Below are 27,353 nucleotides of genomic sequence, written 5' to 3'. Positions count from 1 at the left end.
CGCGTGTACCTTCGAAGCGAATTCGATATGCGAAATCGATGATTTGCAGAAGCTCTTTGCTTTGGTGAAGGTCGCCTACGTTATGCTGATAGTCGTCCTGCTACTGATGATGTGGGCATCCGTTGTACGGATGCACGAGTTACCGATCCAATATCCGCCGTGCTTTTTCAATCCACTCTGCACCTGTTCAAAAGCCATACCGGATCTTGGCATAGTGGCATGCTATAACGTGCCGATGCCACGAATACCACAGCCAATTAATTCCTCCAAAATGTTTATGCTACAACTGGAGAATAATGGATTGAGATTTCTGCAACCGCAGCACCTCATGAATACCGGTAAGCAACTGAAGAAGAATGAAATGAAGAGTTACAAGAAAGCTATGTACCAAGATTTCTTTAAAATTTTTTTATTTTCTTAATATTTTCTTATTTTCTTAATTATTTTATTTTCTTAAACTTTTAACTAGATAGTTAATCTTTGAAATATAATATAGATTTCATGAATCACTGAACGAACTTCTTCATTTTTATACCTATATGATTTATTTATATTGTTTTATTTCAATAAATATGTTTTTCTAATTATAAACGTTAAATCTACAAGAATAGCAAGGAATCTATAACGTGACATATCATCGTATATTTTAGGTCTTTATAAACTACAGATTAAACATAATCCTTTGGCGGATATTCCAGACGAAGCCTTTTTAGGTCTTGAAAGATCATTATGGGAACTCGATTTATCCTACAATCAACTAGCAAGTGTACCGAGCAAATCGTTCAGACATTTGCAAAAACTCCGACTTCTTGAACTTACAGGTATTCATTCTTAGTTCTTAAATTAAATGAATGATCTAGCAATTCTTACAAAAGATTTTCACTGATATTTATAATGCATAAGTTTCTAAATGTAATATCGTATTAAAATATAGCTAATATTAATAATGATTTGATATAATACAATTTTCTTTCTTCTAATTAAACATTATAAAATTTAAAAATAAAAATATGATAGTATAAAAGAAAACTTCTTGACATACAAGTCTAAATAACTTTACATAATATTTGCTAAGATTTATTATAGATTAATAAACGATGCAGAATACACAGAACAGAACCGTTACCAATACCTAATTATACAATAGTATAAAGAATTTTACAGACATAAAATCTCATACGGAGAAATTTGAAACACGTAACAATAATCTGGCATTATCAGATGTACGCATTTAATGTAGGTAACAAGATATCTCGCATCACGGCGGAAAATTGGAGGGGTCTGGAGAATTCGCTGCAAACTCTACGTCTAGGTCGAAACGCAATCGAGAAGTTACCAGCTGATGCCTTCGCCGGTCTCATATACTTGGAGACCCTTGATCTTCGAGAGAACAGCTTGAGGGAGATCGATCCATCGGTATTTAGAGACGGAATGGCTCATCTGACACATCTCTATTTGAATGACAATCAGTTTACGTACGTGCCGTACTCCCAACTATCTCAACTGAAGCGTATGAAAGTCCTCGATCTCAGCTACAATAGGATATCGAAGATGCTTCAGATGCAACAAGAACCGGAGATCAGGGGCATACAGATGTCCCTGGACGTATTACGGCTGGACTACAATCAGATCGAGATTCTTACGTCCGGTGACTTTCAGCACTTTTCTAAAGTCAATCGCACATACCTCAGCGGCAATCCTTTGATGATAATTGAGGTACGATTAAATTATAAACCCTATAAATTAATGTAACTCATATTATACAGTCCAAAATTGAGATAAAGAATGTTTCTCGAGAAATGAAAAAAAAATTAAGATGAAAAATCGTTGTAATTAATATTAAATAATGACAATTGATAGTAACATATATAGTGAATTTCTATTTAAAGGAGGGCACATTCCGAGATTCACGCATTCGCGAGCTATATTTTAGCGACTGCGATTTATTAGAGATCAACTCAGCCAATCTTGCCGGTTTGGAGTTGACACTCGAGTTATTGGATGTCTCGGGAAACAACATAACTACGCTTTCCAACCGATTGTTCCAAGAGTTCGACATCCTGCATACGCTCATTTTCCGTGAGAATCGTATCGGCACATTTTCACCAAGTAAATAATCTCGCATAAATACTATTCACGCGATGTAGATATGAAACAAACATTATTGTGCAACATTTCAGCCGAGGTTTTCAACGGTTTTCAATATTCCTTGTACAACTTGGACCTCAGCGGAAAGCAGAACGGCATCATCTCTCTTCAAGATCTACGACAGATGAGAAATCTGCGTTTTCTCTCAATCTCTCGGATGCCGCAGGCATCCTTATCAGCGAATGATTTTCTGGAGTTCGGTATGGACATCAAAGAATTGCAAATAATCCACAGTAATCTCAACACCATCAAAGGCCATGCTTTTATGCATGTTCGTGGAATTAAATACCTTGACTTTTCTGAAAATTCAATATCAACGATAGACGACGAAGCTTTTTCAGAGGTAAACTCTTACATTTAAACTTCTTGCTTCATAGAATTTGTATTTTATATAATTTAGAATAATAATATTACATCATATATATATATATATATATATATATATATATATATATATAACAAAAATTTAATATAAAATTTATAAGATTAAATATGAAATAAGAAAATTATGCATAGAATATATAAATACACCACTTTACAGTTTTTTCGAATTCCTCGCGTAGGTAGGCCATTCCTTGTTGACGTTAAGAATGTCCCATAGTCTGTCTTCATCGATTTCCGAGATACCTAATCGGCCGTTGAAATCGTTGACGAATCTACAACATCTCGACTTTAGCAACAACAAGATCCATTCCTTACCAGCCACATCGTTTCACTTTCTGAAGAGGATCAAGCGCATTGAATTGCAAGATAACGAAATCGATAATATACCTAAGGGTACTTTTCAGGTAAATTGATTGATTTAACAACACAATGTCATCTATATGATGAAGAAATCATTTTCGATTCATAGGGTGATATCCACTCGACACTGGAAGAGATTAACTTTGCGTTCAATCAAGTGAAAAGTCTACAAACCCATACATTCGTCGATCTGTCGGCCTTAATGACGATCAATCTAGAAGATAACGCCATCGATAGAATCGAGAGACGGGCTTTCATGAATATGAATCGACTTAAATACATCAACTTGCGTGGTAACAAGATTAGGGACATGATCGACGAAGCCTTCCAGGTAATTTAATATATGAATATGTGTGAAAATAGAGAGAGATATTATATATAGAGATATTATATATAGAGCAGGATATTTATAAACATACTCCTAGCCACAAATTCTATGATGAATCTAAGTTGATTGTTTCTTGAGAAAAATTTTGCGGTAAAAAAGTATTACTTATATGTAATGCATATTTCAATAATCAACTATTTATCTATCAACCATATCCTTGAAAATTATTGTTAAATCCAAGCTAATTAAAATTAATTGAAAATAAAAATTTTGCTACTTGATTAAATCGGAAATTTTGCAAGTCTGATAATTTGCAATATTAAATGAGAATAATTCTCTACGAATATTAATGAATTAATTGAAATTCATGTGAAAACATTACGATATTTTAGAATCTACCGGATCTTGAATTTCTCGATCTCGCATATAACAATCTCTACAAATTCGATTTTGCCTCCTTCGATCAAGTGGGTACGTTATCGTCGTTCAAAGTTAACATTAGTCACAACGAGATTCCGAGATTGTGGATGAACAGCACTACTTTTACAACTACCCCTGCCAGTGAGTTCACTCTCGATTAAAAAAAAGAAAAAAAGCGATTTATCGGATGTAAATATTTCAAATAAAATATTAATTACAAAAAAATATTAATAGTACCATATTAATTTTTATTTTTATTTAAAAATGATGAATAAGAAATAAAATTTTAATTATCTTATTCTTTTTTTAGTTGGAGGTACTGTACAATCGAACATTAAAGTTCTGGATTTAAGTTATAATAATATTTCCGATATCATGAAGTATTATTTTAAGCCGGTCGAGTATTCGCTCACTCATCTGTATCTATCGAACAATGAACTGAAGAATATTACTCAGGGTGTCTTCGGCAACATGCCGCATTTGCAGTGGCTTGATTTAAGACACAACGAACTGAAGGAAATGGACTTCGATTGCTTCAAGAATACGAGAGACTTACAAGTATTGCTTCTTTCGTGGAACGAAATTATGGATATCCCGGCGGAGGCTCTAAGACCGCTGAAAAAACTCCGCCTCGTGGACTTGTCTCATAACAAGCTGAGAACGCTATCGGATAACATGTTCATCGATTCTAACATAGAAAGTCTCGATCTTTCGCACAATCAATTCACGAGACTGCCTATCAAAAGTATGTCATTGACTTCCGCCGCAAGCTTAGCAAACTTGGATATGTCTTGGAACATTTTATCAGGGATTCATAGCACCGATACAATATTCAGACTCAAAGTAAATCTGATTCAATTCATACTTTAAAATAATCTTCTCTCTAACATTATTTTTTTCAACTATCAATTACCTCGTAGTTTAATCGTATGTTGAATAAATAATATTTAAATTAAATTATGTACTATATTTATATATATATTTTTTAATAGAATCTTGTATGGTTGGATCTGTCGTACAATCGACTTGTTAGATTAGATGATGGCGTATTTTCTGATCTACCTCATCTGGCTCATCTCGATTTAAGCCACAACAAGCAACTTATTTTGGAAAGTCGCGGAAGAACATTCTACGGTTTGGAAAATACGCTTTTATACCTTAGTCTAAGTAACATCTCCCTTTTGAGTGTAAGTATTTTATCAATATAAAAATATAAATATGGAATGGCGTGTAATTAGTAACATAGGTTCCAGAGTTACCTCTACGACGACTGCAAACTTTATATTTGGCACATAATGAACTAGCATCAATACCAGCGGAAATGTCGTCAAATCTGACATCTCTCCACTATTTAGATTTAAGTGTCAATGATTTGACAGTGGTGCCATTAATCACTCATTCATTGCCAGAATTAAAAACCTTCAATTTAGCAGATAATCCTATTACTGCCATCACAAATACGAGTTTCCTAGGCGTGGCCGACAGTCTTGAAGAGCTAGATATACGAAGGCTCACTCTGTCAATCTTTGAGGTAAGCATTTGTTTTCCTAACAAATTTTATCATTTCACGAGCATGGAACTGTAATCGATTTTTGCAGGCAGGTGCACTCTGCAAAGCTAGCAAGCTCCGTAAATTGCACATCACTGCATATAACGGTGTGAAAAACTTTAACTTTCCCGATATTCTACAGTACAATGATGGTCTAAAGCATTTACTTATTGATGTAAGTAGTCGAATATAAATATCACATGATTCGAAGATTTACTGAATTCACCAACATATTTCTGCAGGTTCAGAATGACACTGATCTAGAAAAGGAAATGAGAGGGAAATTACCTTATAAATTGTATAATATTACACTGACTGGTAGAGCTTTAAAGAATATACATTCAGAAATATTGCGTGTAAGTTCTTGTCCTCTAATTTATCTCGAAACAATTTATAAAATTTAATAAATTTTAAACGTTTTTCTGAACCAGAATAAAATCAATTATGTATGCAACTATGTTCAATTAGGCTCAACTTTTATAAAAACTTATTCATAATAAAATTATGTATGTATAATACATAAATATATCACATATTATATTACAAACTTAGAAAAATTTCAGAGATAGTAATGATAAACTTTACATAAATTTTATGTTGTTAGAAATTTTTATGAATAATGTTGGATGTTCGAGATACATTAAGCGATTTTTTAGGGCATGCGAAATCCTCGTCTTCATTTTGGCTTGTACAACACCAGCGTGGCGATCGTACCACGGGAAATGTTCAACAACGCGGAACGAGTGCGCAACATAACTGTGGAAATTCGCGAAAGTGACACTCGAACGTTACACAATCCATCGTCCGCTTATAAGCCAGGAGTGCCGGGGGAGCGATTCACTATGAAGCTCCGATTAGCAGGCAGCTATCTCAATTGTGATTGCGATATCGGGTATGATCGACATAGTTAAACGCTAATAATAATATAAATTGAAACATTATAAAAATGAATTAATCTGTATTGAAGCTGATGAGAAATAAACATTTTCTTTTTTCTTTTATACAGATGGATCGAGATATGGCAGAGGAAACACAGACAATATCAAGAAGATCGATGTACTTCTTATGACGAATTCAAGAATTTCGAGCACGAAGAAGGGGACGAATTCAATTGTTGGGACAACGGCTGGGACGACGATCTCCGTGAGACGTTCTGTTTGAACAAGAACAATGTATCGTTGTCGAACACATTGAAAATAGAATTGGAATGTGGATGGAGTGCAGCGAGTTACACTCTTGTACTAGACATTTTTGTTTTTCTGTTCTTTTCGATCGTTTTGGCTGTCGTTTATTAGGTATCTCATTCATGTTGCTTTTTACTGGATATTTTCTCGAATTGAAATTTGCGAAAGGAATGTTATGGTTATTGTAAAAGATCGAGTCGCGCTATGCAAGCTCGTATATAGTACTTGTACGAAGCAAAACTAATTTGAAACTGAAGAACTTTTGTAAGGATAGCACATCATGGTTTTATTCACGTTTCATTAAAATCACAATTTAATCGTGCATCACGAATTTAGATACGATACTGACTGCCATTTGTACAATCGGTAAAACGATGAAGCCGAGTATAAATATAAGGCAAATGTACACGCTGAGCAATTGCATAGCGAGTATCGCGAACTTCACTATTACTTGCTGAATATTCTTAGTTCTGTGTATGTCGATTACTTTGTCCAACACAAATCTTAATATGAAGGAAAACATCTGAAATTTATATTTCAGGATTTCAATCCTTAGTTAAGCTAGGATATATAGAATCTTCAGTTAAGCTAGAATATATAGAAATACTTGTATAATTACCTGAATAATGGGAACAATGTTAATAATTACATATATCAATGCCCACAGAGATCGTGCCGCAGCCTGAGCCATTACTATGATCAAGGCTGCAAAGGAATATTCAGTATGCGGTGTACCGCAAGATTCTTGACAATTTGCTAAATATTCTTGACAATTGGAAAGAATACTTTGTTTAGTTCTTCCTTCTTGAGGTTCATCTTTAAGAATGTTCTCTATAATATTGCAACAAATGATTTAACTTAACTTTAAGTTTAGTTTTTTTAATTTAATATTTCTTGTAAAAAATATGATTCTAGTCATATACATCAAGTTATATTAAAAAAGTTCTTTTAATATATATTTAATTTATATCAATTTAAATGAATACCATTAATATATATTTTGATTATATTTGTTTACTGCAGAGGAATCAATATGTAAAATTTTTTCATCGAATTGAATAAATTTTACATGAGATTTAATTGTTAATACTGAAGATTAGAAGATTAATTGATTATTTAAGACTAATCGTATTAAAATCTTATAAACAATAATGTGAACAATTAGAGTATTTTATTTAGTAGTATTTGTATTAATTAGTAATAGTGAATGTTTACTTGAAGCGTGATGGGATTTTTCATAATGCATAGGATTATTAATAGAAATGCTGTACGGATTTTTATATTTCCACGAGACATGTTCAAATTGTCGAAACGTGTTACTTTCAGACATCGATGTATCATATTTCTCGGCACTCTGGGTCTCACTTGACGTGCTCGAAAATTTTTCCGTCTTGATTGCACTGATTGATCGAGCCAAATCTGACAAATCCGTTTGACTCATTACATCTTTATCCTCTCTTTTAGAAAACTCGTCCACCTAATATTAAAAACGCTTCAATGCTATAATTTTCTGAATCTGTTATTTTTTCGTTCTTTGCTTTACATTTCTGTACGACTTGTTTGCTCGTTGAAATCGTTCGTGATGCTTGACAGGATTAATGCTTAATTTAGATCTAACAATTTTGTTGATTCGCTTTTCCTCGACGTACATACTGACGAAATTTACAGAGAAATTGTTTATACTATTTAAATTTGCATATGGGAAGATCACATATCTTGTACAGCGAGCTGACTTTTATCTATAAAAAAATGATTAAACATTCATTTTCGTAAATCTTGAAATACACATAACGCGATCATGCAAGAAATGTGAAGTTATCTTTTTAAATGTATTAAAAACAATTAAATATAATAGTCTTGGACGAGTTTATATCTAATTTAAATATTTTCCTAATCTTATATATTGTCTCTCCGATTTTTTTTTAAATTATGAAAATTGTTTTCATATCTTCAGAAACGTCAACCTTTCTTGTCCCGCCAAAATAAATGCGTGATACATTCGGCAATTTGATAGGTTTTAGGCTAAAACCGGATCTATATTAGTCGTATCGTAATGTCGCAAGTCGTAATGCGAGGTCTAAAATGCGAGTCTCAGGCTGAGACTCTCAGCGTCGCAAAGCAGTTATAACATTCCTTGTTTCCAGTCGTAGTCGCAGTCTCTCGAGTTGGTTCAATTCCAACGACGACGACCACAATATGTCGCTGCGACGGATAAGAAGTGAGCATTGTTGCGGGAAAATAAAAGATTGCAACCTACTGAATGACTCTATGATTCGCATTGTCGACTCCGCATAAGTCATAGACAAATTGACCAACCATAGTCGATTATTTCAAAAATAATCAACCATGATTGGTCAATTTGACTTACGACTTGCGACGTTACGATAGGACCAATGTAGATCCGGCTTTAAGGTGATATCTCATTTATCGTACGATAAAGCTTTGAAGCGTATAGATGCGGCCTCATTGACGCTAAAAAGTAGCGTCAACCATTGGTTGAACAATGAAGCAACTATACTTACCTCCTTGTTCAACCAATGATTGACGCTACTTTTTAGCGTCAATGAGGCCGTACCTTTATAGGTGTAATTTCATTGACGCTAAAAAGTAGCGTCAACCATTGGTTGAACAATGAAGCTACTACTTACTTCTTTGTTCAACCAATGGTTGACGCTACTTTTTAGCATCAATGAAAAGGCCGCTTATTAATTGGCTGCTGTTGCAAGAAACGGAATCCTAGAGACTTTCTCGATGGCCAATCAGCGCATTCGAAACTCAATGTAATCTACTCAAATGTAGTCTCATCTTAAGAATAGTATTTTCATGTTTATGAGAAGACAGAGGTTATGCGGTATAAATCCGTGTGAAATTTTTGTATCCTTTAAAGCATACTTTAAAAATAATAATCAAGATGGTAAGTGACAAAAATATTCATTATTAAGATAACTTTAATTCAACAATCTTTTCGATTCAATATATTTCTATAATTTTTTATAGTTTGGACGAAAGTCCATGACAAATGTAAATTAGATGTTTTGATAAAGAGCTAAAATGATTAAATATATATAAAAAAACATATTTATAATATAAATCTTTTTTATTTTTAAAAAAATAAAAATAAAAATATTTAGAGTTTGTTCACCTAGGAAAGATTGGTGCACATATTAGAATAAAATAATTGAAAACAATTTTTGTTTTGCTTAAGCACAGCTATAAAAATCAAATGTTTTATGACAAAATATTTCTTATTTTTCTATTTTGAACAATTCCACAATACATTGTCAAAATTTATTTAGTTTAAGATATGAGTAACACCAAGTATTTTCATGAATCATTTAAGCTTATAAAAATGACTATAAATAATTCATTAAAAATTATTTATACATTTCTAATCCTTTTGTACATGTAAAGTTATTAAAATATAAAATATATATTTTTTATTTCACAATTTTTTTATTCACTATTTTTCAGACGATCGGGAAGAACAACAAGATGTTACAGCATATCAACTATAGAGTCAGAATTATCTTGCAAGACTCTAGAACATTTATTGGCACTTTTAAGGCTTTTGATAAGCATATGAACCTCATACTTGGTGACTGTGAAGAATTCCGTAAAATTAAGCCAAAGAATACCAAGCAGCCTGAAAGAGAAGAAAAGCGTGTATTGGGATTTGTACTTTTACGTGGCGAGAATATAGTATCACTAACTGTGGAAGGTCCGCCACCTCCTGAAGAAGGATTGCCTAGAGTACCGATTCCTGGAGCAGCACCAGGACCAGGCATGGCTCGTGCCGCAGGCAGAGGTATGCCAGCAAACGTCGCAGGAGTACCGGCTGGACTTCAAGGTCCTGTCAGGGGCGTTGGAGGACCATCTCAACAGATCATGACGCCTGGCAGCAGAGGCCAAGTTTCGGCACCACCTCAAATACATCCTGGTGGTCCACCACGTATGCCAGTCGGTGGACCGCCACCAGGGATGATGGGACCACCTGCTGGAATGATGGGTAAGAATTGTTTCTTTGATCAGATTCTTTTGAGGGAGAAGGAAAAAATGGTTTTTCTTTTCTATTCTCTACCTTTTTTGAAATAAAAATTTAAGAAAGATGCCTCTTTTGTCACACAAATATCTTTTCCTCCTTTTAAGAATAATTTTGTATTAATAATACCATTTTACATGTTTTGATTATAAAAAATCTATCAAATTATATTACATAATTACAGAAATGATATATTATGAAACATTTCTCCATTTAATAGGTATGCCACCTGGAATGCCACCCATAGGACGTGGTGGTCCTCCGATGGGACCACCTGGCATGAGGGGCCCACCTCCTGGATTGATGCGTGGTGGTCCTCCTCCTCGTCCATACTAATAAATATTAAGATATCTTATGACAATTAGGGACAATAAAACATTCTTTAATAATATTGATATATTCCCTAGATATCCCCTGATATATACCCTAGTCTTTGCATAACTTTTTTCAATGATGTGAATGTGTATCAATTTTATTAAAATTTGCACAAATGAAGAAGGCTTGTTCGATAGATTTTCTATATCCCTGAAGCAAGTTTTTGTATTATAATGTATTTGTCTTGGGGATAATTTTCTTTGATAATGTTAAATGATAAAGTATATACATAAAAAAATTATTTTTAATAATTATTAAATATTTTTAAAGAATTTAAGGAACGACCAATTAATTTATGTTTGAATATCTTTATTTTTTTTTATAATTAGCTATAAATATCATTTGTGTTATACACCATTTGCATTGGTGATATTATATACAGAATGTCTCAGATCTATCGTTTCACAATTTTTGTCTAAATTTGATTGAGTATTATATATACATGTATACTTTTCATAATTTTTTAATTAATCAGTATATTAATATTTTTAAGATTGAATATCGTTAAGAAGGCCTTCAAAAGTTAAAATAAAAGATCCACTTTAACTGAGAGTAATTTACTAAGATCATTTGTAAAATAGATACGAAAAATCTAAGACACTCGGTACTTGCAGAATATATGATCAGTTAAGGAAATCTAATGTCTCATTTATTTGTGAGAATTATAATTGCACAGATTAACTGTTTGTAAATTTGTACGATATAGGCGAAAATATCTTTGCAACTTCCAGCAGAAAATTTGCATAAAATATAATTAAAAAATTCGATTAACAGAGTACCGCGCGATATTGCGAATTGAAGGGCAGTGTCATTTTGCTTATGAAAAATATAGTAGACTCTTCCTGTTAAAAATTGCACTTTTAGTGAAGAACAAACTATCGAATTGTTTTAAGCAAGTTTTGTTAAAACATTGCAGAGTAGTATATCTTTCTCTCTATTGATAAAAATAACTAAAGCTATTGTCGAATTTTAATTAATATTCACACTTTATTAATGATGGCGAGATGAAAGATAATTCTTATACCCATCCTTAAATAAACGTCTTCTCTTCAAGTAATTCGAAAGTATGTCGATGTATTTACAAAATATTTACAACGCCGCTGCAACAGTAGCATGAGCAAGTGACAGATTGACAGAACTAAATTTCTAGTACTTAATGCTATATCACATTTACAGAAACGCGTTTAGTCTTATATATTTATGGACAAAAGTACAAATTTTCGAATGTGCGCATGCAATTTGACACATCCATTTACTTCTTCGTTTACTATATAGGATGTAAAATTTATATCGTTGACTTTTATTTCGATAATTTTTAAAACTAGATAGAATTATATTTTCTGCATACACGGTGGAAATATGAATTTTTAATTCAAGAATCGCGTTTAATATTAAATTACATAGCTGCCCTATATATTTACGAACACATTCAAGGTAAAAAAAATTAATAACAATTAGACAATAGCACTAAATGCACCGGGAATTCCAACTCACAACACTTTAAACTCTTTTAACAGGAAATAGAGTCATAATAATGGAATTAAAAATTAAAAAAGTAATTTACATTGCTAGTGGAATTATAAAAAAGTGAATGAATATATAACATGCATGTCATGGCTGTTTACAAAAGTATAAATTAACTGCAGATCATGATTTGGCACTTACATACAGTACTAATATTAAATCAGTATGCTTGAATAGAATGTTGGAAGTCATTGAGTGTTGGAATCTCATTTTTATAATTAAACCGAGCCTCAGTCATGTTCTATACAAAATAACTGAAGTCCATTGATGAATTGATCGAACTTTCGATTCCATTTAAATCATCCAACAAGCGAACATAGGCATATATATATGTAAAAATCTCGTTAAAATAGGCATGAACACATACATACATATGTACATACGTGTGTGTATGTGTATATAAAACATACATATTAATTAGACATATCAGTACGCTTTCAATACAAAAGTATTATCAGCCTTACTGTCGATTACGACACAGCAACGATTACGACACGTGTAACATTGAAACTCCTTTAGTCGTTACGAGTCATCGTGCTCGTCCAATTGATTTATAGTCGCCATCGATCTTGAATCTTCTAAAACACAATTCTTGTAATTGTCTTCTTGTAATATATATTTTAAGTGTTGTGGGTTTGTGAGGTCTATCATATCGCCAGTTATTTCCACATCCTCGTCAGAATTTTCTATCCGAATATCGTTACTAGCATCATCTGCACAGGATAATATGTTAAACATAACGTTATTATCGAATATATATTATGAAGTTAAATAATTTTAAAATATTGAAAACTCGAATAAATAAAGAATGATTTCACAATTTCAATTTTAACAACATTCTCATTTGTATTAAAATAAAGAAAAGAAAAATGAAAATTATATGAGATATTCTATATTTTATTTATTTGTTGCATAATATACCTGGTATATTGGCGATCTGTTTCGGCCTGATAAATATTTCCTTGTTTCCCTGCAGTTTCGAGGAATCCAACGATTTTATTGCCTGACAATTCATGCTTGCATCTTTATTCCTTCTATAAGAGAAAGATACACATCATTAATTCATCAAAATACTTTCAAGGTATGTATTCAACAAATTTATTAGTTGTCACATCTATTTGATATTATTATTATTCTGAACTGACTTATGTTGTTTTTCCTCCGTAGTTGATGTAATCGCGGAATCTGTCTTCAGAGGCGAATCTCGGTCAATCGTATTTGCAACATTACTACATTCCTTTAACTGCACAGTATTCATGTTTTGTATCACAGTCTTATGTTGCACGTGTAGTTTTGCAGCTCTTTCCAAGAACTGAAAGCTTGAAAAAAGCTTGTTCTTGTTAGAATCATGTCGTAAATTTGCGGATACATCCACTACCTGTTTAAACTGTAAAACACACTTTTAAGTATTAAGTATTTTTAAGTATTAAGTTTTAAGTATTAAGAAAACAAATCGAGTGATAAAAGATGCAACTTACACTTATATTTTCAAGTTTATAGGCGGATTCTGCATTCTGTGACGAGTTTATAATCGGCAGCACAGTCTTCGTTTGATCTCCATTGTTTAGAGAAATATGATGGGATTGAACACTAATCGAGTTTGCATTATTATGTTGGCTTGTAACGCACAAATTCTTTCCACCCATTATTACCTTTCCTAGCACTTCCTGAAACATTTAATAGATGTACAATAATATCTCTATATTTGATTTTTCTTTTCGCTTATCGATTATTCCATATAAAATCGATTTAGAATACCTTGCCTGCATGTGATAATGTTACGCCTTGTGCGTGACCCTTCTGAATGACAATCACATTAGTCTTAGCGTTTAATTTATTGTTTGGATAATGAGACATATTTACAATTTTCTTAGAATTTATTGTAACACCCTAAAAAAAAATAGTTATATATTAATAAAATATTTTTCGTATGTTTTCGTAATTTTTTTCTGTGATAGAATACCATATGTGATAGAATAACACATTAGATTTTAAAAATACAAATATTAAATGAATAAAATTAATTACCGTTTTGGCAGTGGATTGATGATTGATCGCAATTTGTTCCGGCGGCAGTTTCTTACACATTAATGTTGTAGAAGTTTGCTTAACTTGAGGTGGTCCAGGACCACTTGATACTGCTACTACTGTAGTGTTAGGATACACTACGGGTGTAATTTGAACTTGAGAGTCTAAAAATGCATTTTTATACATTTGTTATTAATTTATAATTATATAATTAACACACATACGCAACAAACAAACACACACACACACACACATATATATATAATAAAATAAAATAAAATAAGGTGATCTATTTTTCCAAAAATTTTCACCGCGAGCGTTTAGCAATAAAACAAATATCTATAATGCTTACTTGGTACTAGAGCTTCATGTATGATTGACGCCATAAGTCTTTTTTTGCATGAATTCGAACTAGTGTTATCAGATCTCTCAGAGGTATTATTCGATGTATTATCTGTATGAATAAACAACAAAGTTTATCATTTGAAATTACGTAAAAATCGATTATATAACGTTAAATGATTATAAAATCTGTTTTGATGCAATAGCATACTTATGTTATCTTCATGTTGTAAATCTTTACTTTCCGAATGCACTTTGTTTAGCGGCGTGCTCAATGCAATACCGCTCGAAACCGCTGGCACTACTTTTGTACTAACTTTATTTTGCATAGTATTAGTTAACATTTTGAGATTACTCCAATCTGTATTTGTGCACATAGAGATTTCTGAAGTAACTACATGTTTATTTAACGAAACCGTTGTCCGAGTAATCGAATCTTCCGATATTATATCCTTAGTATCCATAGTATCTGGATTTATCACAAAAAATAATCATATAAAAGATATATTAAAATATTGGAAATTTTTGTATTAGAAAAGAGTATTTCTAAACTTATAAAATTTATATAGTCAATTTTTTCTAATCTAAGATCATATATTTCCACTATTCTAAAATTTCGTCTTTATTCTTATTTTGATTCTAATGTTACATACATAAAATAGAAATCTTATTATGTATTCTTTCATTTACTTTCTCATTTTGACATGATTATATGATCATATAATAAATATGACTAATGGAAGTGCAGCACAAAAAAATTTCTATTTTAGGGAATTCCAACTACGTTGACATATAGAAAAGCTTAAAAATTCTTAGAATATAAATTTTTTTTTTAATTTATCGCTATTCAAGGTTATATAATAATACTGATTTATTCCTTAGAGAATTTTAGTATTAAATGTCTATTCATTTAAAGAATAAGATTTATAAAATAATAAAAAAAAGAAATACCTGAATTCTCATCATTCGGTTTAAGTGAAATTACTCCAGCATATTCAGTATGTGGTATTGCTTGTATTAATTGCTTATGAACAGTTTGTAATGTGTGCTTATCTTCAGATATACACAAAGTGTTGTTTAGTGGTGCAGATATCACTTGAATCTTATTTGGTGGCCCTATTGATAACAGGGGTGATAATTTGCGTTTTTCAGGTTTTTTTGATACTTTGGGTTTTTCAATAACTTTATCTATCATATCTTTATCATCTGTTTCCTCTTCTTCAGCCAAATTTGAATTCTAAAAGTAAATACAACTTATATTATCAATAGTTATAAAAATGTGATATAAAACATAACTCACAAATTTATTAAAACAAAAAATTGCAATTAATAAACTTATAATATTTTTATATACTTCATGTAAAATCTCGCTGTTATTGCAATCATTTTCCAAATTGCATAATTTTGTATCAAGTAAGTCTTTTTCTATTTTCACTTCAGGTTGAGATTCAGTTTCAATAGCTGTTAACACAAATATATATGTATATGTAAAAAAAAATATATGTATCATGTGTATATAAATACTTGAATTATATAATTTTAAAAAATCATAAAATATAAACCTATCGAGTTCTCAGAAGCAACTTGTGCAGGTTTTTTCTCATTTGCTGCTGCAGTTGCAAGAGATAAGCTATTCGCTAACGTCGTGAAGACGGACCGCGCTTTTAATCTTGGCAAAAGAGGAATAGTTCGGCGACCTTCAATAGTCCAATCTGTACCAGTATTTGGACCATTAAGTCTGCATTATAACAATTTCATATTAGATAAATTACTATGTTCTATAATAATAAATTTATCAATTTGTCATTATAACAAACTTATCCTATAAGATACTTTTATTGTGTAAGATAGAATATATATATATATATATATATATATATATGTATATTATATTTTTATTTATGTCATATAATTAATTTTTTTCTCTTATTCTTCTGCATCTCAAATTTATTGAACAGAATACATACTGTTCTGCAATTGATGCAAGCTTTTCGTCATTTACAGCTCTTCGTATTTCAGCACGATGTCTTTCATTAGAAATATGTAACACTTTAGCAAGTTCTTGCAATAATTTCTGTTTCTCATTGGTGAAAGGACCTTGAGCACGTAGGACAGAGACCATACTTCCATAAGCATCTAATTCTGCAAAGCACAAAAAACATACATTCATCAAAAAATATAGTATATAAAATGGTATATAAAATAAAACTTATATAATTATAATATTATAAGTATATTACTAAAATCATCCAGGTTAATTAAAACTAAAATCTCTGTTAAAAAGAATAATTAAAAAGAACAAATAATATTTTAATATCTATGATACTTGAAATCCAATTTAATTAATTTTATATTGCAATTTATATGCAAAAGATATTTCATATATTATAAACTATTGTATATTTTATGAGTATCTCTCTTTTTCTGTAATAAATTTATCTCTAAAATACATATTTTATATATATAAATATAAGTATATATATATAATTTTTTTTTATTATACTAGATATACTATGGATATATTATAGATATTTTATAATTTTATAATTTCTATTTTACATATTTTAATTTCTTCTATATATATAAAATGTATATATTCATAATATATTTTCTTGAAAAATATATTTTTTCTTTATACCTACGTTACCACATCTTTTTATGTGCGTATGAAATAAGTATCAAGTATATCAGTCTTAAAAAATGGACTGAATATCATTATTCCTACTTACTGTTAAATGCTGCTGCCTAATTACCTGTATCCATATGCAATACAAAGGTCGTTTTCTACTAACGCGAAGTAAGAAACGTGGCGTTTAGAGTCTAAATATGCCAGAAGAATACAAAAGAGACGTTGGACTTACACATTTTTTTTAGCATCATATTTAACATTAAATCCGACCGTCCACGTCTTTGAGCTTTAGCCGTCTAATAAAAAACGAAAATCATACACGTATATTAATCTGTGACGTGAATACTTCGGCGCATTTAGCAACAAGACGAAAATTCGCTACACTTTCATACCAAAAAAAATCCATTGCATTATTAAGTGCAGATTTTCGACTTCCTCAAAATCAACTCGTCGCTCTGCAAGAAGAAACGCGCACGATGCAGATGTTACAATCCCTGCTACATCTCGTCGTCTTGACGTCGCGAAAGGAGAAGACGATGGTACGCGACGTCCTCGCATTTGCGATAGAATTTTTACATCGTAATAAAAAATCAGGTCTCGGACTCGAGAAGCGGCATCGACGGACTCATGGCACGCTAACGCAAAGCGATTTTCCTCAGGTCACATAACCTTACCGAGGCATCTTAAGCACTTCCTGCATTCATCCCGAGTCATCTCCGATCGCATCGGCCACATGATTCCACGTTTCTTCCACAACCGGGTCGGGATCACTCGGACAGAACGACCGAATCGGCGTGCGTCTCCCGCATTTTCGTAACCCCCGTTGACAGTCGAGCCTGCAGTTGACGATGAAGTAACTTCATTGAAGTTATCGCGCTAGTACTATTTTATCATGTTGTCATTATTGTCGTTGCCGCCAGAGGATTTTATCGTCTCGATGTTGGCAGCTCGATTGCGCGCCAAAATGACGCAGTCACGGTCTCTGGAAACTTGGCACTTCCCCTTCCGTAAGAAATACTTACATGTTTATTTATTTATTATGTCTCTGTATTTTTAGATAATTGTGAATTTTTATTTAATTAAATTTTATACAGCAAGAGCGAGATATGTACATTCACATCTGAGGTTCCCCCGAGGTAAAAAAATGTTTGAACATACCACGTTACATCTTGATATGTTTGCATATCGAAGGACTCAGTAGCGAAAATCGAGTTTGTGATATTGTGAGCAAGGATATTTTTATATTTTCTTTTTTTTTTGCGAAAATTTGAAATTAATATATTTTATTTATTCCTGTCTCGATATTTTACTCTTTTATTCATCATATCAAACTTTTATCGTTGAAATTTTGAATAACTAATATAATTCAATTTTATTCTGCAATATCTTTGAATTAAATTCTTCATTACGAGTTTAAATCAAAATCTAATGTCTTTTTTTTCAGGTTTCCCAAGATTAAAAACTCAAGATTATGGAATTTTAAATCGCTCATTTCCTCCCCTCTCTCTCTATTTCGTAACGATTATCGGTCGACCGAATGTTGACAGCTGTTCTCTCGGCGGCGCGAATATGGCCGCCGAGAAATCGATAGACGAGCAATGTGGGGAATTGAATTTAATCTCACGTCGCCGTGACAGCGTCTCTCCCCATGGGACGTGACCTCGCGACCGTCGTCCGTGAATGTGCCGTTCCGTCATCGGATGCAACACATTGACGCGGGGATTGTTTCTGCGCGCGCGCGCGCGCTTCGCACATCACCTTCGCTACCGTTCAGCGTTCAGCTGATCCGCGGATGACGGGTGAAAGTGCTCCGAATAGCTGTCGAGCTGTAAAGACGCGTGGCTGATTCGACGCGATGCACCGGGCCTGAAGAGATCAGCCGTATCGAGAGTTCCTATGTAAATCCAAATAATGTAGCACACAATAGTCAATTTTTCCAGAACAATAGAAGCATTCTCTCTCTCTTTCTCTCTCTCTTTCTAATGTGTTTTTTGCTTCCTTCTGCCTGTTATGAAAGAGAATCTTATTCTCAGATTTCCTCTTTAATTATAATGATAATATACAATCAATGTTTTTTCATATGACAATAATGAAAATAAATTTCTATTCATGTTTAATCACACACAACATAATTTAAGAAAATTTTTTTATGTATATATATAATAATCGAAAATGATAAAAATGAATTTTTTTCTATTCTGATAAAAATAACTCTAAAATTTTGTCATACCCAAGTCTCTATTTTGATTACAGTTCTCATGTCAGATTTCTTCCCTTGGACATATCTTTTAATTTTTGCATAATTCTTCCTGCAGCCTCTTTTGGAATTCATCAATGCTTATAAAGGAGGGACTGAATTTTTGACAGCTGTCCAGTGTGTATATCTGAAACTTCTTGTTCTTGTCATACATATTCAGTATAATATGTAACAACATGTGCTTCAATTTGTCTTATGGTTGACATTCATCAAGGAAAGATTGTTCCTTAAACAATCAATCTTTAATATGGATATTGAGAACTTCCTCTTGCAAGTACACAGTGTGATATTATCTATGTAACACTTTGTATTTGGATACGTGCCCTTAATATTTATCGAGGGAGAGATCACGTTCTCAACAACAGTGAATCTAATATGGACAGTCTGGAGCTGATTCTGGTAACTGTCATTGCATTTATCTGTGGTATAATATGTGCCCTGGCAGTGGAATTTTACCTATTCAAGAGGTATCTGGAATCGGGGCCTCAAGCAACTCTGCCACAAAGACAGTTACAGCATGGCAAGGCGCAGTTACCTAAGGAGCTGGTGGAACAGCTGCAGGAGGAAAGGGCGAACAGTAACAATAGTATGTCCCGTCAGGCGATGTCTCAGGGTAATGAGAACCTGGCCATAAACCTTACACTGCAATTCCTCTTCAATGAACTGCGAAACGCCGAGCGAGTGCGTTTGTGGCTTTACAGGAAGTTAAATAACGAATTTAAGGAACTGTTGACGCAGTCGACAACTGCCAAGCTGTTAGATAGCGTGAAAGTAAGATTTGAAATGTTTAATTGATTTTATAATATAATAAAAAAAATTATTTCTAACAAACTTTTTATAATTTTTCCAGTTGAGAGACTTGAATCTTGGCACGCAATTTCCAACGATAAAAGGCTTGGAAGTTGCAGATTCAAAAATCGACGCCGACACAGGTCTACTGGAATTTCTGGACTTGGCCTTAGATTTACATTACTCAGGAAACTTTCAATTGTCTATAGATGTTAAGATGCTACTCGGTAAAACAGCCTACATGGCATTACAAGGTATTATCACAGTATATTAAAAAGAATAAAGAAAATAGGAAAGATATTGTATAAATACATTATTGTCGATTTTTGCAGTAAAACGTATCAGCGGTAAAGCTAGGCTACAGTTTACTCGTGTACCATATACACACTGGTCGTTGAGTTTCTACTCGGATCCGATCTTGGAGTTAGAAGTGCAATCGCAGTTCCAAGGTCGTCAGTTACAGCCGCAAATAATCTCTATTATCACCAGTCAGATTAGAAGAGCGGTGAAACGCAAGCACACTTTACCTCGTTATAAAATGCGTTATAAGCCATTCTTCCGAAGATTGAATGACGAGGCCGTGGATCTCTCAGAAGTAAGAGCTGTTCTTTTTATTTATTTAAATTTTAATTAATTCGTTACATATTCGAAAATTTATTCGAATTGGCTGTAGTTTTAGTTTTGTATATACATTTTATATATACATTTTCACATACATTTTCACATTTTATATATACATTTACCCAGGTTGCTAGCACTCAGCTTACTCCAGGATATTTGGAGGTTGTATTATTAGAAATCAGCAGATTAAACCTTGCGCCTATCACTGTCAATAGTAGCGAGGACATGTCGCAAGTGGAGGTGTATTGCACCATGAGTGTGGACTCCATGCCATGGGTATATTTAACACAGTATGGCGGCGTCCCATACATGGTGCTGGATTTGATCATAAGCAAGACTGGTTCTCAACAATTGGGTGTAGTGTTTAAGCAGGAAGTTGTGCCAGAGGTCGGTCAAATGTGTGTGCTGGTGGAAACTATAGTATCTGGCAGTCCGGCGGCAATCGCCGAAATGAAGAAGGGCGATATTTTAGTGGCGGTAGATGGCAAAAGGGTATCGAGCATGAACCAAGTGGCGAAATTTGTCAAGACTGCCGTACAACGGCGCTTTATCATCAGAGTGGAGAGGAGACATTCGAAGGCGGACTCGAGCGAGAGAGGACAGAGAATAGACAGTGATAGAATGTCTTTTACCGAGAGGAAGGCATCAAAAAGCGATTCTATGGGAAGAATGGACAGTCCGTGTACGGAAGATGCCGGAAAAATGAAGTTTGAAGCGCAGATCAAATTCTCTGATCTTCGAGATTCCGATAACGATCTTACGGATTCTCGATTAGATACCAGCAAACTATTTAAAAGAAGAAAGAGCAGTATACAAACAGAAGATACTGCTCAGACGCCTGACACTACACCGTCTCGACGGATTTCAACGATTTCCATATCATCGGCGTCATCAAGCAATGTTCAATTTTATCTTCCGGACGAGAATAATGTGATCAGCATTGCCGATCTGTGCTACAACACGAAAGAAAAGCCGTTTGCTTCTCTAATCTCCTTTGAAGAAACCAAAAGTTTCCGGGTCGATTCTGAATTACAATATTTGAACGTAGGTGTGTGGGGTCATGTGAAGGGAAGCGAGACGCCGCCGAGACTATTAGGCTACATAAATGCACCTGTAAAATTGATTCTGGCGCAGTGTTGCACCTCCACAACCGGGCATTACCTGAAATGTCATGCCTTATTGCCGCCAGAAAGTGGTAAGATTCTATAGAGAATACACATTTCTTTTTTTCTAAATTATATATATTCCATTAAATATATAATCATAAAGAATAGTTTTTATAAATCTCAAGTAAAATCCAGTAACGTGAAAGAATTCATCTATCATCTAAAATCATTAATTTTTTGCATTACCGAAATTATTCTCGAAAAGAATAGATAAAATTATTTTAAATAATTAATCATAAAATGTCTTTTAAAGTTTCGTTAGCGACATCCTACATAAGACTGCAAGGATATTCGGGATTCGATCCAACGCTCTGTTATGGTGACATCCTATTGTCATATGTGTGGGAATCTTGTCAACCGAGCAATCATATAGTCAATGATTCCGGAAAGAAAGATAACACGGAAACTGCCAAAATACAACCAATTCCGAGCGATGAAGTCGTCGATAAAAAGATGCATGATTTCATTAGGACACACTTTCATAGGGCAACGCACTGTGATTTCTGTACGAAAAAGGTATGATATTAAAAATACATAACCGATAATATAATTTGTCAAAATGTCTAATTGTAAGACAGAAATTTATAAAATCGCGCATAACATGGAATTCGCATAATGAAAGTTATGATTATATTCAGAATATGTGAAAATATGAAAGTTATATAAATAATGAAAGTTATGATTATATTCAGAATATGTGAAAATATATATTTCATGATTTATATTTTGGCAAGGGACAATTCTTTCATTTTACTTACAGAATTTTATTTTTTTTATTCTACTTTTGGAAATTATTTGATGTCTGTGCAGATTTGGCTAAAAGACGCGGTGCAATGTCGGGACTGCGGCATGGTGTGCCACAAGAAGTGCGAAACACGCTGTCAAGCGTCCAGTACGTGTGGCGCGGAAAGCTTAGCGACATTGGCGCTGGAGGCGGACGAGATCGAGCCAAACGCTATCATTGGAGACATCTCAAGTCCGGAGATTTCTCTGACCGGATGCGAAGATAATGTGCAGGTACTCAAGACATAGAACCTTAAGACGTTCCGTTACACGCAAGCGTGATCGGTAACGTTTCGAATTCTCTCTTACAACATATGATATTCGCATATGGGTCAATAGATTTGGATCGAGAGGAAAGAACATATTTAATTTTTGAGATCAAGTATCTCATTTCATTTAATCAATTGAATAAAATTTTGTTAAGGGAAATCAAACTTACATTTGTCTAGGAATTTGTAAGTGAAAAAAAAACATGTGTGTATGTATATTTATGCAACTATATATTCAAAATTATTTTATTAAATAATATATAATCGTGTTTTAAAATTATTATTATTAATATTTTTATAATTATTAATATTTATTAATAATTTTATTACATAATAGCAGTTACATCACTAGTGTTTCTTTCTCTAAAAATATTAGCATCTCAAAAAATGCTTATTTAATTTTTTTTAAAGAGATTATTTTATTAGGATTTCCTTATATAATATTTTTTAAAAAAAGAGTGTGATTTATATATACATCTACTAGTCTGAAATTTGTGATAACTAATTTATTATTTTGTATACTTATATTAATTTATATGCTTTATTTTTCATATTTACTTAAATTTGCAATATTAATATTAATATAAACGCATTATAACATTGATTATCAATTATATTTTTGCAAACATATTATGATTGGTTAATTTTTAGAAATTTTATTTTGTTTTTGAATTTATATATATATATATATATATATATATATATATATATATATATACACTATACATACAGTATTATAATGAAAGATAAGATTTGATTTTACATTTTTTTAAACATATTTAATTTATTTATATTTATTTATTGCTTTTATCTTATTGAATTGAAGAGATTAATCTTTTATAACATGCATTTCGACGAGACATACTATTTTGAACACTTGGTCACACAGAAAGATCAACAAGTAATTATCATTATTACATATCGATAAAATGTAGAAGCGTTTGACGACATATCGTGTGGTTAAAGGATTGTATGAAAAATTTCACACGCAACTTTAAATGCATCTATCTTCGTATTTTGTACATAGAAAGCAGAGATTGTTAAGCGTGACTCACATCCTGTTGTTGGCAATAAAACGAATTGAATATATGCACTTCGGGGAGGTGAAGGTTTTTTTTATATAAGCTTGCACCTTGACCTCTTACCTTGGTTTTTGGAGTACCAATTTATAATAATACAAATAACATACAAATAGATAAGAATTTAATTTTCGTTTTCGTATAACACTAATATCACCGTTATATTAACGTTATCGGTGAAGTATACGATCTAAATGTAATCTAAATGTGTATCATTTCTGAATGTAATACATAACAGAATTTCAAAGTTTCAAATCTTTATAATATTGATGCGGTACATCAATGTTTACTTAAATTTAAAAATTTTTCAAAATTTATGTCGATAAAACGGCAAAAGTTTAAAAACATGTCCAAATTCCATAGATGACACTCAGATTCTATACTTTATCGATGAAGCAACATATACTTTTACAATAAACTAGAGCAATTATTTTGATTATTCTATAGAATTTAATTGGAATATGGTGTAAAAAAAGTATTAATCTATTTAAAATCCATCGATTAATCAGGGCGCAAGTATGATGGCCGTGAAGGCTAGTATAGCTAACACTCTGTTGGGCCTGAAGAAGGCTGGAAGTACCAGTTGTCTGGCCCCACCGGCTTCCAGTACTGGTCTGGCATCTCGAAGTCTTCCCCCAAGTCCCTGTGCATCCCGCAAGGTAGAATAATAACACACATTTGTTGTCTCCGTCCGAAGCGGAGAGGGATTATATATGTGCTTGATTTTATTTTTATCAATTTTGAACAAATTTTTATCTAATAAACATTTTTTATGATAAACAAGTTTTTCGTCATTTTAATGTGAATAGAATATGCGGAAATATATATTATAAATAAAAAATTATAATTAAATAATTATATATGATAACATATAACTATTTTTAATTTAAAAAAATTGTATTAAAAATATGTTGTGACACAATTTGTTAAAATCGGATTATACTATTGGATACTTAACTTATTATTTTCTATTTTTGAGGAATATTTGATGTTTTTTTTTTTCAAAATTATATTAAACTTTTTTTTTATACGCAAATTTATTTAATTGTTATAGATTTCTTTATCAGAGCGCATTAAACCTTCTCCGCTTCTTTCACTACACCTTCTCAAGCTGACATAAAAAGAAAAGATATATTCTTTGGAAAATATTGAATGTCTTGCAATTCCCATGCTTACCTTTTATTCACTTCAATCATTCCTTCATATCTCTCAAATGTGCCTTAAATTCGTCATTGAAGATACTCGTTAACTTGCACATAAGAAGAATGCAAGATGGTAATTGTGCATAATATTAGTACGTAGTATATATTTTTTTCAGAAAATGATAGGTTGAGACAATCATAAACTAATCATTACATTATTTCTTAGAAATTATTTATATAAAATTATAAATATTTCTCTTCAATGTTTCGAGAAAGAGAAATAGATATTTCCGCTGATTCTGAAATGATTTTTCTTGCTTATAAGTTATTATTTATATTAAATCATTTTTATCACAACGAATCATTTTTATCGCTTGCCCGAAACTGCTGAGAGTTTTCTCACTGATGAAGATTATCGTCGACACAATATACGCTGATCATGGCACTGATTGCATTGCAATTGCACTTTAACATCGGAGGCAGCGAGCATTTGCACATGATATGCGATCATATAGATGTAGGAAGATCATTGCGCATCATCGGTTCAGACCGCTTGATCACGCTTCACTTTTCGAAATCGGCGTAACGTCAGGAGCGAAGATGCCCCTTGCAGAGATCACGCCGCATTAATCGATTTGATCGAATTGTTGAAACGTTTAGAGCTCATTGGCTGGAGGTTTGGGAATAAGTCCTGACCTCTTGGAGGGTGCTGAGCCAAGTGTTGCAGCTCCACTTGTGGCTGGCGATTTGGACGACGGTCTTATGTCAAGAGCTAGAGATACCGGCAAGTTCTTGTACAAGTACCTGGAGCCGCGGGAACGCGTCGAAAAGATCAACATCATGGTACGTGAGTCAAGCTCCTTTTACAAATAATATTAAGATAGACTGAAATGTTTTACTTTTTGGATTTAGAAATCTATAGATTAGGACCTTTGGATTTGGAAATCCAAAGATTCCTTGCTTGAAGGAAAAGCTGAAAGAATTCTCTTGCGAGATTAATTATGATATTATATAATAACTAAATGTGTATCTTTTACAGATGGGCAAATTGAAGAACGCCTTGGACGCCGAAACTACCTCAAGATTAGAGTTATCTCAAAACGCGGAAAGTATGAAATTGATTGCGCAGAGCGATCTGCGAGTGCAGGCTTTAAGCGTGCTGCTTTTGCATTACTGTGCTGGTTTGCAACACGCGCAGGAGGCGTTAGACCGACCAGAAGCTAATAAAGAATCTTAACCAGAATGCATTCGACAGCTTTAAAGGAAAAAAAAAGCGTTTTCTGCAAAACAGACGGAAAATGTAGCGATATTCGATAATGAAATAATAATGATTCGCATTTTTTTCTCTGTAATGAACCGTGACTAGATGACGTAAACACGACACTTGTATCAATTTTATGATGCTAATGTCGTTTTTCATATTATATTTGTTATATTGTTACCAGACTGTTTGAAATACTGCACAGATTTTTGTATTATGCACAGAAATAGGGAGCAAGGATCCAACAGTATTTATATAGACATTCCATTATTACAAATACCGAAATTACAATTATATCTCATACGTATATTATTCTTTTTTTCTTTTTTACTATTTACAATAGTGTTTTAATACTTTAGAAGAATACGTATGTAACATTATTATAACGTTCCGTAACGATACATTTTCCAAAATTTGGGGTGCTGATATAACATTATATATATATGTAATGTTTGTAGCATCACATTATGAAGAGGTTTAAATATTACGCCATAACTGTTCCAAAGTATTCTACATTAGTCAATATCGAATTTACTGCTATATATATTCAAATGAGATAAGAATAAATGATAAAATATAATCACCTGATTTATTCAGTCAAACTTGGGCTCTGTAATGTGGCCAACTTTTAACGATAAAAATAGAATAATTTTGATGGGAACATTTTTCTCTTAAA

The 27,353-nt window shown here is 32.5% G+C and overlaps 5 protein-coding genes across 9 annotated transcripts in view; 3 read left to right on the top strand and 2 right to left on the bottom strand.

The window, feature by feature from the left end:
• Window positions 1–7,219, top strand: part of LOC105259071 (chaoptin) — a 7,898-nt gene extending 679 nt beyond the window's left edge. Inside the window, exons 2-17 of one of the 3 annotated variants that reach the window (XM_025415299.1) lie at window positions 50–338; window positions 651–821; window positions 1,241–1,716; window positions 1,890–2,109; window positions 2,181–2,491; window positions 2,712–2,936; window positions 3,002–3,223; window positions 3,613–3,781; window positions 3,951–4,483; window positions 4,633–4,827; window positions 4,887–5,171; window positions 5,239–5,364; window positions 5,432–5,545; window positions 5,846–6,081; window positions 6,196–6,484; window positions 7,041–7,219. In XM_025415299.1, the coding sequence (XP_025271084.1) occupies window positions 50–338; window positions 651–821; window positions 1,241–1,716; window positions 1,890–2,109; window positions 2,181–2,491; window positions 2,712–2,936; window positions 3,002–3,223; window positions 3,613–3,781; window positions 3,951–4,483; window positions 4,633–4,827; window positions 4,887–5,171; window positions 5,239–5,364; window positions 5,432–5,545; window positions 5,846–6,081; window positions 6,196–6,484 (3,861 nt within the window). In that variant the 3' untranslated portion in view covers window positions 7,041–7,219. Of the gene's footprint in view, window positions 1–49; window positions 339–650; window positions 822–1,240; window positions 1,717–1,889; window positions 2,110–2,180; window positions 2,492–2,711; window positions 2,937–3,001; window positions 3,224–3,612; window positions 3,782–3,950; window positions 4,484–4,632; window positions 4,828–4,886; window positions 5,172–5,238; window positions 5,365–5,431; window positions 5,546–5,845; window positions 6,082–6,195; window positions 7,001–7,040 lie in introns of those variants that run through there. The other 2 variants (XM_011270798.3, XM_011270800.3) reach the window with 2 other exon arrangements.
• Window positions 6,687–8,704, bottom strand: LOC105259073. The gene is made up of 5 exons (XM_025415300.1): window positions 8,338–8,704; window positions 7,917–8,112; window positions 7,589–7,850; window positions 6,993–7,204; window positions 6,687–6,896 (listed from the first exon to the last, which is right to left on the bottom strand). The coding sequence occupies exons 2-5, from the start codon at window positions 8,022–8,024 to the stop codon at window positions 6,687–6,689; spliced, it is 792 nt and encodes a 263-aa protein (XP_025271085.1). The 5' UTR covers window positions 8,025–8,112; window positions 8,338–8,704.
• Window positions 8,705–9,119: 415 nt separating this feature from the next.
• Window positions 9,120–10,803, top strand: LOC105259070 (small nuclear ribonucleoprotein-associated protein B). Its single transcript, XM_011270797.3, has 3 exons — window positions 9,120–9,287; window positions 9,845–10,379; window positions 10,633–10,803. Exons 1-3 carry the CDS (start codon window positions 9,285–9,287, stop codon window positions 10,746–10,748), a joined length of 654 nt encoding a protein of 217 aa, XP_011269099.1. The 5' UTR covers window positions 9,120–9,284; the 3' UTR covers window positions 10,749–10,803.
• A 2,009-nt stretch (window positions 10,804–12,812) lies between these two features.
• LOC105259109 (BRCA2-interacting transcriptional repressor EMSY) lies at window positions 12,813–18,197 on the bottom strand. 2 transcript variants are annotated; one of them, XM_025415301.1, is made up of 13 exons: window positions 17,985–18,197; window positions 16,649–16,823; window positions 16,244–16,419; window positions 16,036–16,142; window positions 15,633–15,918; window positions 14,893–15,150; window positions 14,692–14,793; window positions 14,340–14,503; window positions 14,070–14,201; window positions 13,790–13,978; window positions 13,457–13,698; window positions 13,233–13,345; window positions 12,813–13,024 (listed from the first exon to the last, which is right to left on the bottom strand). In XM_025415301.1, exons 1-13 carry the CDS (start codon window positions 18,043–18,045, stop codon window positions 12,834–12,836), a joined length of 2,196 nt encoding a protein of 731 aa, XP_025271086.1. In that variant the 5' UTR covers window positions 18,046–18,197; the 3' UTR covers window positions 12,813–12,833. The 2 variants fall into 2 exon arrangements, with proteins under 2 accessions (XP_025271086.1, XP_025271087.1); XM_025415302.1 differs by having other exon boundaries at window positions 13,233–13,342.
• An 84-nt stretch (window positions 18,198–18,281) lies between these two features.
• Window positions 18,282–27,353, top strand: LOC105259069 (PDZ domain-containing protein 8). 2 transcript variants are annotated; one of them, XM_011270795.3, is made up of 12 exons: window positions 18,282–18,317; window positions 18,405–18,533; window positions 18,755–19,208; window positions 19,626–20,338; window positions 20,418–20,610; window positions 20,689–20,951; window positions 21,104–22,172; window positions 22,397–22,659; window positions 22,954–23,160; window positions 24,784–24,933; window positions 26,077–26,259; window positions 26,456–27,353. In XM_011270795.3, exons 4-12 carry the CDS (start codon window positions 19,943–19,945, stop codon window positions 26,651–26,653), a joined length of 2,922 nt encoding a protein of 973 aa, XP_011269097.1. In that variant the 5' UTR covers window positions 18,282–18,317; window positions 18,405–18,533; window positions 18,755–19,208; window positions 19,626–19,942; the 3' UTR covers window positions 26,654–27,353. The 2 variants fall into 2 exon arrangements, with proteins under 2 accessions (XP_011269097.1, XP_011269098.1); XM_011270796.3 differs by lacking the exon at window positions 24,784–24,933 and having other exon boundaries at window positions 18,283–18,317.

Source organism: Camponotus floridanus, unplaced genomic scaffold (assembly GCF_003227725.1).
Source record: "Camponotus floridanus strain SB8 unplaced genomic scaffold, Cflo_v7.5 scaffold12, whole genome shotgun sequence".
In the NCBI taxonomy this organism is placed as follows: Eukaryota; Metazoa; Arthropoda; class Insecta; order Hymenoptera; family Formicidae; genus Camponotus; species Camponotus floridanus.
The sequence above is the reverse complement of the archived record's forward strand: the minus strand, read 5'-3'. Positions and strand labels throughout refer to the sequence as shown.